At 32.2% G+C, this 14,071-nt stretch overlaps 1 protein-coding gene across 1 annotated transcript; it reads left to right on the top strand.

Moving 5' to 3' along the window:
* The first annotated feature begins 7,318 nt into the window (after nt 1-7,318).
* Nucleotides 7,319-11,200, top strand: LOC114325803 (uncharacterized). The gene is made up of 5 exons (XM_028273932.2): nt 7,319-7,657; nt 8,046-8,188; nt 8,249-8,392; nt 8,452-8,598; nt 8,655-11,200. The coding sequence occupies exons 2-5, from the start codon at nt 8,053-8,055 to the stop codon at nt 10,721-10,723; spliced, it is 2,496 nt and encodes an 831-aa protein (XP_028129733.1). The 5' UTR covers nt 7,319-7,657; nt 8,046-8,052; the 3' UTR covers nt 10,724-11,200.
* The last annotated feature ends 2,871 nt before the right edge of the window (nt 11,201-14,071 follow it).

The following is a 14,071-nucleotide window of genomic DNA, read 5'->3' as shown; positions in this document are numbered from 1 at the left end:
TTATGATTGTCTCAAAAACAGAACATGGAAATGAAAGGTTAATGATAGAGCAAACCCAAATAGAAAAAGTTGAGACATACAAATATCTGGAAACCTGGGTTAATGACAAAAATGACCAAAGCAAAGAAATTAAAGTCCGAATTGAAACTGCAAGGCAAGCATTTATAAAAATGAAGACACTGCTTACAAACAAAGACCTATGCTATATATTTTCTATATTGCTATACGGAATTGAAGCTTGGGCATTGAAAAGACAACACATAAGAAGACTAGAAGTGTTCGAAATGTAGTGATACAGTGGGTTCAAAGGATTACCAATGTTGAAGTGCTACGACGTTTAAGTAAGGAGTTAGAAATTATGAAAAGTATAAAAACTAGAAAACTGGAATATTTGTAGGTAAACCAAATATATTATATATAGTGGTAAATAGGAGATTCAGAAACAGTTTCAAGTCTGTCAAAACCTATTCAGGAGCGGACATTGAATCGGACCACATAACTTTAGTGAGAGTCATGGATGTGAGACTAAAGACAATAAAGAAAAAGGCTAGACCTAACTACGACATGACAGCCCTGCAACATCCGGAAGTTAAGAAGCAAGTGGGGGAATATATTAACAACCAGGTTAAACAATTAAAAGAAGAAAATAACATCCAATAAGAAATCAACCAGTTCGAAGAAATACTTAAGAAATCTAAAGAAGAGCTGCTAAAACCAAACAAAGAAACAAAGAAGAAATCTTGGATGACTCCAGAAATCCTTCACTTAATGAAACTCAGAAGGTTAATTAAAGGAAATAAAGATGAATATAAAAAGATGCAGGCCTGCATCAGAAGAAAAATAAGAGAAGAGAAGCTAAAGAAAAAGAAGATGTAGAGAAATGTACCGAAATAGAAAGACTACAAGCCAAGCAAGACAACTTTAATGTACACAAAAAGGTAAAAGAAGTAACAGGTACTTTTAAAAATCGAACACAAATGAAGCTCATAGACACCAAAAGAAAATTAATCATTGATATCCAAGAGATGAAGGACAAATGGAGAATATATTTGGAGACACTTTTTCAAGATCAAAGAACAGATTACAGGCATCCATTTTCAGAGAGGATGACGGGCCCGAACATATTTAAATCCGAGGTAGAAGATGCAATAAAACGGATAAAAAACAGGAAAGCTGTAGGGCCTAATAATATCGAGGATGAATTTTTAAAACTATTGGAGAAAGAAGGAATAAACTGGATCACGGCTGTCTTCAATAAAATATACAATACAGGAATCATCCCTGATAAATGGCTAGAATCAGAATTCATAGCGATACGTAAAAAACAGGGGACAAAAAAGTGCGAAGAATATCGAACAATCAGCCTAATGAGCCATATGTTGAAACTGTTTCTTAGAGTCATCCATGGAAGAATTTATAAGAAGTGCGAGGAACAAATATCGGACAGACAGTTCGGGTTCATTAATGCTGTGGGTACCAGAGAGGTACTTTTCGGCGTACAGGTTCTGATTCAAAGATGCAGGGACGTTAACTGCGACGTATACGCGTGCTTGATCAACTATGAAAAGGCACTTAACAGAGTTCAACATCAAAAGATGATTAACATTTTGAATTTGAAGAAGCGGACTTGGATGACAAAGACCTCAGAATAATTTCAGAACTCTACTGGAATCAGACCGCATATATGAAAATTAACGGAGAAGAAACATATCACATAAAAATACTACGTGGAGTTAGGCAGGGATGTATTCTATCGCCGTTGATATTTAATATGTACTCAGAGAGAATTTTTAACGAGGCTCTATACTCTATACGGAGTAGACTAAGGCATCCTTCTAAATGGAGAAAGAGTAATACAACAATATTAGATATGCCGACGACACCATGGTGATAGCAGATAGTTTAGAGGGATTTCAGAAGCTAATGCACAGAATCAACGAGTACAGTCAACAGTACGGACTAAACATTAATACCCAAAAAACCAAACAAATGATTATCAGCAAGGAGAATATATACGGGGCTCACCTGTACATTATTGGAACGCAGTTGGAGCGCGTAAAACAGTATTGCTACCTGGGAACTATTATAAATGAACAGTGGAACAACGTACAGGAAATAAAGTGCCGCATAGGAAAGGCAAGAATGGTTTTTAGCAAAATGAGGGCCATCTTCAGAAGCCACAACATATCCCTACGGAGGGGAGGCATGGATGCTTACAGAGGTCACTATTAAAAAACTTGAAGCGTTTGAGATGTGGCTCTATAGAAGAATGCTGAGAATACCCTGGACAGCAAGGATCACGAACAAGGAAGTTTTAGAAAGAATGATGAAGGAATCGGAGATTGTGTTTACCATCAAACGTATAAAACCGTATTATCTGGGACACGTTATGAGAAATCAACACCGTTACTCCCTGCTGCAGTCCATATTGCAAGGTAAAGTCAAAGGTAAGCGCGGACCCGGTAGAAGGAGGATATCATGGCTGCGGAATTTGAGAACATGGTTTAAGAAAACCTCGACGGAACTGTTGCCAATGTGATTTTCAACATCCGAAACGGCTAGGAACCAGAAGAAGAAGAAGATGATGATGACCAGGTAATGATGGCGCAAGGTGAAGATGAACTCTCCTACATGATTAGAAAACTCACAGAAGAATACTTAAATAGTGAATTGAAACAGACTGTATGACTTGTACACACTTCTAAAAAGGTCAAAACCGGCAAACAGGTGTATGTTCTCAAAGAAATTGAAAGTGTGTAAAAAATTTTTAATAATCAGCTAAGTACTTTCAACACATAACGTGCCATCATCAGAGCTTCCTAAAAGGACATTTAAGATAAGAGATTTTTTATAAACAAAAGATTGAAAAAACTTACGTCCTCTTATAAATCCTTCATAGAAGAGTAATTGTTAAAATTCACATGATAAATCATGGATACTGGGCAAAAGCCACAGATATCGGGTATAAAACCCTTAAAATTAAAAGTTTATCACATCTAAATTCTTTTTTAGTTTAAAATTACGACATGGCGGCGTCAAACCATTGTGAGTTCACGTGAACAGCTGAGCGCTGTCATTCATTCAAATGATAAAGAAGGAACCACTAATTTATGCGTCATCTATATTGGTATGTAAATAAAAATTAAAAATTAATTAAATTGAAAATGGTTAAAAGGCCATGTGTTGGTTAAATTAATTCTAAGTGAAGATACTAAATTTTTAAAGTTAAATTTTCAAAATTACAAATATTAATATTGAAGTGAAATGTTAATGTGTATGTAAGTTATCAAAATTCTTTTAAAAAACAAACCGTTATGGTTTGACCAAGTGTGGAAGAAGTTAGATGAAAACAAACCAAGGAGAAGTCTCATTTGTCAAGTTCAGAGTTCGAAAGCTGTTATTTTATAAAATTAACAAATTTACCAATAGATTAAGTCAAATCTCAAATATTCTACTTATATGTAATCAATGAAAGAAAACTCAAGAATACCGAAAAAGTAATGTTCAAAATACCTACAGCAATTGTTGGGTATACTCTATACTAAACCAAAATTATTAAAGAAATTTCTTAAAGATAGGATCAAATTTGCAATTTAATTGAATCTGAGTGTTAACACAGTTTTGAGGATTTCTTTTCATTTCTCTACTTATTTCTAGACCTTCTAGTAGATTTATTTTAGTATAGTTATTATTTGGTATGCTATGTAGGATCCTACTATCTCTTTGGGGACTAAAGCTGTGTTTCGATGCATGCAAATGATGACCAAAACTAGATTTATCGATCTTTGAAAGATGTTCTTTAATACGATTCAAAGATCGATAAATCTAGTTTTGGTCATCATTTGCATGCATCGAAACACAGCTTTAGTCCCCAAAGAGATAGTAGGATCCTACATAGCATACCAAATAATAACTATACTAAAATGAATCTACGAGAAGATCTAGAAATAAGTAGAGAAATGAAAAGAAATCCTCAAAACTGTGTTAACACTCAGATTCAATTAAATTGTAAATTTGATCCTATCTTTAAGAAATTTGTTTAATAATTTTGGTTTAGTATACAGTATACCCAACAATTGCTGTAGGTATTTTGAACATTACTTTTTCGGTATTCTTGAGTTTTCTTTCGTTGATTACATATAAGTAGAATATTTGAGATTTTACTTAATCTATTGGTAAATTTGTTAATTTTATAAAATAACAGCTTTCGAACTCTGAACTTGACAAATGAGACTTCTCCTTGGTTTGTTTTCATCTAACTTCTTCCACACTTGGTCAAACCATAACGGTTGGTTTTTTAAAAGAATTTTGATAACTTACATACACATTAACATTTCACTTCAATATTAATATTTGTAATTTTGAAAATTTAACTTTAAAAATTTAGTATCTTCACTTAGAATTAATTTAACCAACACATGGCCTTTTAGCCATTTTCAATTTAATTAATTTTTAATTTTTATTTACATACCAATATAGAGGGCGCATAAATTAGTGGTTCCTTCTTTATCATTTGAATGAATGACAGCGCTCAGCTGTTCACGTGAACTCACAATGGTTTGACGCCGCCATGTTGTAATTTTAAACTAAAAAAGAATTTAGATGTGATAAACTTTTAATTTTAAGGGTTTTATACCCGATATCTGTGGCTTTTGCCCAGTATCCATGATTTATCATGTGAATTTTAACATTTACTCTTCTATGAAGGATTTATAAGAGGACGTAAGTTTTTTCAATCTTTTGTTTATAAAAAATCTCTTATCTTAAATGTCCTTTTAGGAAGCTCTGATGATGGCACGTTATGTGTTGAAAGTACTTAGCTGATTATTAAAAATTTTTTACACACTTTCAATTTCTTTGAGAACATACACCTGTTTGCCGGTTTGACTTAAATAATGGACTAGACATCAACTTCAATAAGACATAGTACATGATAACGAGATCGGTTGACGCCCCGGATCTCGAAATCACTGATGCCCAAAAAATTAAAAGCACCAAAACTTTCTAGTACCTATACTAAATTTACAATCAAGATGCAGTAGAAATAAACAAACCAGGACACGTTAAATGCTACTACGAGCATTCCCGAATCATAATTTACAATTAGTCCGTTCTTTAACGATAAATTATTGCAAAACCTCTAAATTTTAAAGAACCGCTTGGATTGACATGAAATTTGGCATACACATAGCTAACAAGTCAAAGAAAAATAGTGATATTGTGCCGATATGTGCTTTTGCCCTAGGGGTGGTTTTCACCCCCTCTTGGAGGTGAAAAAATATTCGTCCAAAGAAAGTCAGGAAATGGATAAACTGGCTAATTTTAAGTAACTTTTCTCCTATAGAATTTTTTCACTAAGTCAATACTTTTCGAGTTATTTGACAGTGAATATGTTCATTTTTTCAACAAAATAACCACGTTTTTAGACGGTTTTTCGTAAATAACTCAAATAGTAAGTATTTTGTCGAACAAACATTTTTAGCAAAAATATAGCCTGTACAAATTTTTAAAAAAATGGTGTATATATCACGTCTCTACACCTAGTAGAAACAGAGTTATAGCTAATGAAATATAGGTTAATATTCGTCAAATTCCAAATGGAATATTTTAACGTGAAATAACCAAAAATTAAGCACATTTCGGGGAAAATTCATTACAACTTATTTAAAGTGTTTAAAAAAAGCTTCATTTTTGTTTTATAAAAAAAATTTCTAACATCAAAATTAAACAAGTTACGCTCAAAATAAAGTTAGTCCCTTTTGCTTTTGGTAAAAAAATCGAGAAAATCACCCCCAGTTAGTATCTTAAATGAACTTAATCGTTACGACTTCACAAGTTTCTTGACTCGTGTATATATTGTTTATATGATCTGTAAGTTTCATCGGTTCAAAGTCCTTATTATTGAAAGGGCTGTAGTTAAAAGGGGTTGAACGAGTCACTGATTAAAAATGTATGCAAATTTAGAAACACCAAATCTTAATCAATTTTTGTCTAACAGAAAAACAAAAAAATACATGATATTCAGAAAAGCAAATCTGACTTTTTTTGTTTTTCGAGATTTTTGGTATCTCTAACAATTCTTAAGTTATTTTGAAAAAAAGATATATTTCAAAATTTAAATTTTTAAAAATTTTACTTTGAAATCAAATTGTTTCAAAAATAAGCACTTTGACTCGATCAAACTTACAGATCATATAAACACAACATAAGTAAAATAATTTGTGGAGCGGTAACGATTAATTTCATTTAAGTTGCTAATTAGGGGGTGATCTTCCCGATTTTTTTTTTGCAAAAACAAAAGGGACCAACTTTATTTTGAGCGTAACTTGGTTAAATTTAATGCTAGAAACTTTTTGTAAAAACAGAAATAAAGCTTTTTTTAAACACTTTAAAAAAGTCATTATAGGTTTTCTCCAAAAAGTGCTTAATTTTTTGGATATTTCACGTCGAAATATTCTATTTGAAATTTGGTGAATATGCATCTATTTTTCATTGGCTATCACTCTGGTTCTACGAGATTCAGAGACCTAACGCATACACCATTTTTTTTACTTTTCTATGTGCTATATTTTTGCTAAGAACGTTTTTTTCGACAAAATACTTACTTTTTGAGTTATTTGCGAAAAACCGTCCAAAAATGTGGTTATTTTGTTGAAAAATGAACATATTCACTCGCAAATAACTCGAAAAGTGTTGACTTGGCGAAAAAGCTCTATAGAACAAAAGTTACTTAAAATTAGTCAGTTTACCCATTTCCGGACTTATTTTGGACATATATTTTTTCACCCCCAAAAGGGGGTGAAAGTCACCCCCAGGGCAAAAGCACACATCGGTTCAATATCACTTTTTTTCTTTGACATGTAAGCTATATGTATACCAAATTTCATGTCAAACCAAGCGGTTCTTTAAAATTTAGAGCAAAAACCGTGAAAGAATGGACTAAATGTATAATATACATTGTAAATCCCAAATCATAATTTCCAAAGTTTATACATAAAATTTGATTCGGAAGGCATTTAACGTGTCTTGGTTTGTTTATTTCTACTGCATCTTGATTGTAAATTTATTATAGGCTCCACTATTTTTAGAGACTCTACTACAACAAGATATAAAGAACAGTTCTGTGTGGTTATTTTTGTACTAAATAATTTATTTTTGTAATTTACAATAATTACGTACAGTTTTTCAATTACGAAACGACACAAAGATCTTTCTACCGATAAAAAATATTTGTAAATAGAAAAACAGCGCAGAAACGCGTAGCTGAAGTCCGGTACTGCACAACAAGAACAATGTGTACACACGTAAATTGGATATATCGCTACTTTCCGGAAAGACCGTCGCAACTCTGAAATATCTGTTTTTCGTTTTGTTACAGTTTTGAACACAGAATTTCTCAATCTATTACCAAAAAAATCGTCACAACCATAGTCCAAAAAATAATCACACGGCGCCACTGTTACGAATTGTCACTGTTCTGAATTTCCCCTCCATTACCATTCAAGACTGACTCACTTCAGTCACGGCGTTGTAATTGCAGCGATCCGGTTTGTTTTTCAGTCAAGAACGTCTTGATATAAGAGGTGTCGTCTGTGTTTATTAACTATTTCAAGAAATATCGTCATATCTTTTATTTGTGCCAGTTGTCTGGGCAAAGGTAAGTAGATAGTTTTTTAAAGTTACAAGTAACATCGTCACATTTTAAGTTACGCCTGTCTTCAAGGTAATTGTGAATATTTTAATGTATCGTAATTTCAGAGATAACGATCATAATTTAAAAAATTACGGTTTGGCTTGTAAAAACTAAAATATTTTAGGTTTCTTGTATTATAATTTTTGAATTATTATGATTGAGACGTTTTTTCCTGAAATAAAGAGTTAGATGTAAGGTCTGCTAAATATCAGATTTCGAGTTAGAACGTTCTTTCTTGAATAAACATTAACATTTGTTAGAAATAAATGTTACGGCGGCCGTATTCAGTTATAAATGCGTGCATTTCTGGAAATACTTTGTGAATTTAAATTAAGTTTTTTTTTCCTTTCAGACATACAATGGAAACTAAGCAAAACAGAAATTCACTGATAATGAAGCTTACAAAGAAAAATGTAGAAATTCATAACATTGATAAGCCAATGTGGGCAATTCAAAAATTTTTAAAGGAATCAGAAGATCACCTTAGTTTAAAAGGTATTGTAGTTTATATTTTCTATTCCTATTGTGCCTTGTACACAAAAATATATTTTTTAGAATGTATCCAAGATGTTAATAAAGCTGATGCAGAACAACAAGCTATCTTGGAATCATGTGTAGTATCATCTTTAAATACAACAGAGAACAGAACCATGGGAGAAACATCAGAAAAAACTTATACCGAATTATCCACATTACAAGGTAAAATACTCCTGTGTCCTTTAAAATACTACTTTAAAGAATATTTTTATATTTTCCAGATAATGAATATAACGTAAATCAGTACGATTTATTTCCGTCTAGTGTATCTCAGACATCGAACCATAATGAGAAAGATGTAATAACCGCTTCAAAATGTGAAACAAATCTCATCGAAATAGAAGACAATCAGATGGTTGAATGTCAAGGTATATTGTTTTATTTTTGTTTATTTTTGTGTTATTCAATTTTATGTACATTTCAGTTACAAATCCTTCAACGTCCAGTGTACCTGCTGTTACCCAGCCGTCAAATCATGATTGTTCCCGTTCTTCGAGTTCATCCAGTGTTTTAAGTTCATCCAGTGTTAGCAGCCACTTCAGTAGTTCTGAACCATTTGGCTCAGGAAAATCAGATATTGATCCAGAATATGATGTAAGCGCAGACGTCGCGTCAGATTCTTCCGATTCGGGTGATGAAAACGACACAGCAAAACTGGTGGTTAATAGGAAAGAAGATCAAACAGTATTACTCGAGAAACAAAAAGAGGATGATTCAACAAAACAAAGAGGAAGAAAGAGAACATTTAATGAGGCCAACTGGAAAAAAAATGTGACTCGACGCTTAAGAAACAGTGGAAAAAGTTACACATCAGTAAAAATTGCCAAACTGGCAGATGGAACTAAAATAAAAACACAAATAACTAGAGATGCAAAAAAAGTGTTACAACCTTGTACTGAAAAATGTAGGCTAAAATGTAAGGAAAAAATCATGGAAGAACAACGACTAGTAATTTTTAACGAATATTGGAACCTAGCAGATCTACAAAGGCAAAGGGATTTTATTGCATCATCATTGAGTCCCGTAGCAAAATCAAAGTACAGTATTGCTAAACGCAGTCTAAATAATGCGTATTATTTTCATGTACTTGAAAGGAAACACCGTGTTTGTAAAACTTTTTTTATGTCTACCTTAGGAATCACTTCAAGGACTATAAGAACAGTATGTGAAAAACAAAAGCAAAAACAAACTCACGGTATTATTGCAAACGAAGCAAGAGGAAAACACAAAAAACACAAAACTAGGGACCATGATATTTTGCAAGCAATAATGGTTCACATTCAATCAATACCCCGGGTTGAGAGCCACTACTGCCGTGCACGGACCCAAAAAGAATATATAGAGGGAACGAGGACAATAGCCGAATTGTACAGGGATTATAAAGAATTATGTGAAAATAAAAAAGTACAATGTGCTACATACCGTACATACTACGATGTATTTACAAAGCAGTTTAATATAGATTTTTATTTTCCAAAAAAAGATCAATGTGATCTATGCCTAGAGTTTCGAAACGCTTCTGAACAAGCTAAAGAGTTGATAAGACACAGGTATGAGACCCACTTGCAGGAAAAAGATCTTTCAAGAATAGAAAGGGAAAACGATAAAAAAACTGGAAAGTACATAGTAACTTTTGATTTGCAAGCTACCTTACCATGTCCCACTGGCAATGCATCCTCCTTCTACTATATTTCGAAACTGAATACGTATAATTTAACTTTTGCCAGTTTCCCTGACAAAGACGTGTCGTGTTACGTTTGGCACGAGGGGGAAGCTAAAAGAGGTGCAAATGAGATTGGATCTTGTATATGGCATTTTTTAAATGAAATAAATCAAAAAGGTATCAACGACTCAAAAATGATAGATATTATTTTCTATACTGATAATTGCACAGGGCAGAACAAAAACAGATTTCTTTTCGGTCTATATTCATTTGCTGTACACACATTGAGCAACATAAACGTTATCACACATAAATATTTAATAAGAGGCCACACTCAAAATGATGCTGATAACGTTCATTCGGTAATAGAGCGACAAATAACACGATACAAAAAGGCTGCAGCTATTTATGTACCAGAACAGTACATTACACTTATCCGACAAGCGAAAAAAACAGGCCAACCTTACAAGGTTCACGAGTTTAGCCATGATGATTTTCTGGACATTAAAGATTTAACAGCTAGCATGGGCATGAAAGAAATTTATAAGACTTCAAATGGGGAAAACGTAAAAATCTCTGATATTAAGGTATTTGAGGTCAGAAAAGACACACCTGCCAATTTCTTTTGTAAAATATCCTACGCAGAAGATAATTTTTTGAACATTAATATGCTTTGTAGAAGATCAAATTGGAATTTGCAGAATTTACACTTTAAAAAATTATACAATAGGAAACTTGAAATATCTGATAAAAAGAAGCAGGGAATTATATCACTAATGGAAAAAAATATAATCCCAAGTTTCTACCACACTTTCTATTTAAACCTTTAATTAGATCACATTTTTTTCGAATATATTTACCGTTTAAGTTTTTTTTTGTGTCATTTAAATGAGTTTGATTTTTATTATTGTTTAACTTTATTTTTTGGTTCACGTAGTAAGAATTACAATTAAGTTTAGGTTGATTTATTAGTTTTCTTAAGTAGTAATAGTAATATGTTTGTACTTTATTTAAAATAATAAACGTTTTTTACTAAATATAGACTAAGTATTTTTATTACTTCAGTAGGTATAACTTAAAAAGAACATAATATTTTTTGGGAAAGACCGTCACATTTAGCTATTATCCTGCCAATCCTTATAAACTAAAAATGATACAATTAGTGAAATACACATAATATATGTTCTTTTCCAATAATAATTAAACTTTTATACCATTGTTAAAAAATATACAAAAAACAAAAAAAATAAAATTCTGGATTCTTTAATCGGCTCTACTGAAAAGTGGCAATAATCCAGTTGTGTCGGTCTTTCCGGAAGGTAGCGATATGAAACCTTCTTCGTGAGTAAGGTGCACATAAGGAAGAGGTTCGAGTGTATACAACAACATAAGAGATGATTGAAATATGGATTCAATTATGTTTTACACCAAAGCAAAATAAAATTTCACAAATATTTCGGTAGATGTGAAACGACTATTAAACAATAGTTCTGATTAATTTATATAGTTATTTCTCATTTTTTCTTGTCCCGTTTGGGCTTTGCCAGTTTATATTCTCTTTTCTAATTTACTGGTATTCTCGCTCTGTTATTTCTTTGTCCTAATCTATAGGGTCCTACTAAAATTTTATTTTGTTTTTTATTTTTAAAGTTGATTTCGTGTAACCGAATGAACTCACTTCCAATAAAGTCGTCCCAAAAACGCAACTCAAAAACAATGGTAATATCATTTTAAGATCATCTACTTAAAAATGTTTAAATAAATGTGTCTGAATTATCAATCTGTTGAATGAGTCAGATAAAATTAAATTATTAGAAGAATTTCTTTACCATGTAACAAAACCAAAATTTGTTTAATTTATTGAAGTTATACTTCTTTAGGCGTGATTGGTAGTAATTTTTATTATTGTGCTCGCATGCGCACACTGACAGTATGGAGTTCATTGCTAAATCTTTCAAGTTATGTATAAATATATCAGTGCAAAAAAAGGTATGAAAAGGATATATTTATTAGTGTTTTTAGTAAATATATTTATTATAATTTTTGTGTCTTTGTTTGTCTTCCGCGTGAGTAAGATAAGTATTATTAAAACATTTATATTTTTATTATACTTCACTTTGTTTTCTGTGAATTTGATGGCCTTGGCCGAGCCAACTAGCCAGAATACTTCACTTCGTCTATTTGTTACCGTGAATTGTCAGTATGTCCGAGGCTATGTACACAGAGACCTCGTAGCCTTATTGGTATAGATACGGCTAGAGATCGAGTGGTCTTGGGTTCAAATGCGGACCATTCCTATTCTTTTTTTTTTATTTTTGGAAAGTGGTAAGCATTAAAATTGGTTTAATATTTAAATAAAATAAAAATAAACTGTTTAAAGTATATTTATTTCGTTGAAATCATATAATAGAAGTATAACTTCTTACGTGCGTACAAAGTATACACACATTCTTTTTTTAGATAATGTTTTGTATTTTGGGAGCGATTTTCGAAGTGGAAGCCGAAACGTCAAAATAAACTTATTTTAATCATGTACAAATAACGTGAACTATAATCGGCACAGAAAAGAGTTGAAGAAAGAAATGCTGAAAAAGATTCGTCCAATATTTTTGGTTCAATTTAATAAAAGGAGCTCTGTGTATAGAAACGAGAAGAATTTTCTGAATAAAGTTAAATCGTAATGTCTATGGTAGATAAAAAGGGTAGGGTCAAACATAAGCTTGGTATGTTCGTAAACATTTTTTTGTATCTGAGTTACTAACTTGGACCAAACATATATGGACGACAAGACTTCAACTGGAAATTTTATACAGAAAACTTTACTGCATGCTAGGAAAAAACTCTCACCTATCGATCGATAACAAGCTGCTGATATACAAAACAATAATAAAAACCATTTGGACATATGGTTCGCAGCTCTGGGGATCAGCTAGCAAATCTAATATTATGAAAATACAAAGATTTCAATCAAAACTCTAAGAACAATCGCTAATGCCCCTTGGTATATCCAGAATGACGCAATACCTAAAGATCTTCAGGTACTAACAGTTTCTGAAGAGTGCAAAAATCTTCTGATCAATATCAAAAAAGGTTGCGGGTGCATCCTATCACCCTGGCACATAATCTTCTCAACAACCAACAAACGAAAAGATTGAAGCGATATGACCCCTTGGACCTACCTAACCGATCCTGACAGAGCCTACAGCAGAGGAAGCTACGCCTTCAACAGCGTCCAGCCATTGTGTTCTGTGCCGGTTGTAGTTTTCGTGCTCGCGTATCAGTGTAAGTGCGCATCTCACCGGTAAACAAGCTAATGTGTGTCGTGATGCTTTGGTCACTGGACCTTACCTTACATCTCTCTGTCATTGTAAAGACAAACAATTTTACTTATTGTTTTCATTGTAAAAATTTTTGGATGTTAATAAAAAAAATATATCTGAGTTTGCAATAACTAATTTCGTTTTTGATTAACGTGAAGATTGGATAAATGATTTATTCTTCTTCACGTAGGTACCTATTCATATATTTTAAAGTAAATTTTATAAAAACTTTCACTGTTTTTATTTAACAATTTCACTCTCATACTTTTGAGTATTATCTAGTAATGGTACACAGTCATTGAGACATTAACATTGTGATTCACTTCTTGGATTTAAGCCATCGTTACGGACTCTCTCCTTTTGGATGTATAAGATATATCTTTGGTAAGAACACATACATTCGGTTAAAAGGACTTCTCAGTGGGATAAAATCCTTAATAATATAAGGCATTATCTCAGTTCTTTGCGTGACCATTGTGTGCAAAAAATCCTTGGTCCTTGTAGACACGATAAAATAAAGTCTAGAGCTGTTGTAAATTTTCTAAAAAGATTATCCTCGGTGGGCGTATAAATACCAAAGGGTGTAGACCTCATTTCTACTCGTAGATAAATTCTTGATCACAAGACACGTATAGAGAAAGCAAACAGGGAAGTAGATTTTAGAGGATATTGTAAAACCTTTACCTTATTTTGTTTAAAGTACATAAATATAAGATTGTTTTTATTATGTTGATTATTTATTATGTTGATTATTTCATTCATAGATATTCTGACCAATAGAAACCTACAAGAATAAAAATTACAGTGATTATTTTTTAATGATTTTAACTTCCACTCGCGTAGTAAGGTTTTTCATCA

This window comes from Diabrotica virgifera, chromosome 3 (genome assembly GCF_917563875.1).
Source record: "Diabrotica virgifera virgifera chromosome 3, PGI_DIABVI_V3a".
In the NCBI taxonomy this organism is placed as follows: domain Eukaryota; kingdom Metazoa; phylum Arthropoda; class Insecta; order Coleoptera; family Chrysomelidae; genus Diabrotica; species Diabrotica virgifera.
The sequence above is the reverse complement of the archived record's forward strand: the minus strand, read 5'-3'. Positions and strand labels throughout refer to the sequence as shown.

Coding starts and splice junctions, on each gene's coding strand:
- LOC114325803 (XM_028273932.2), top strand. CDS start 8,053: ATGGAAACTAAGCAAAACAGAAATTCACTGATAATGAAGCTTACAAAG. Junction 8,189..8,248: donor AGATCACCTTAGTTTAAAAG/GTATTGTAGTTT, acceptor TATATTTTTTAG/AATGTATCCAAGATGTTAAT. Junction 8,393..8,451: donor CGAATTATCCACATTACAAG/GTAAAATACTCC, acceptor TATATTTTCCAG/ATAATGAATATAACGTAAAT.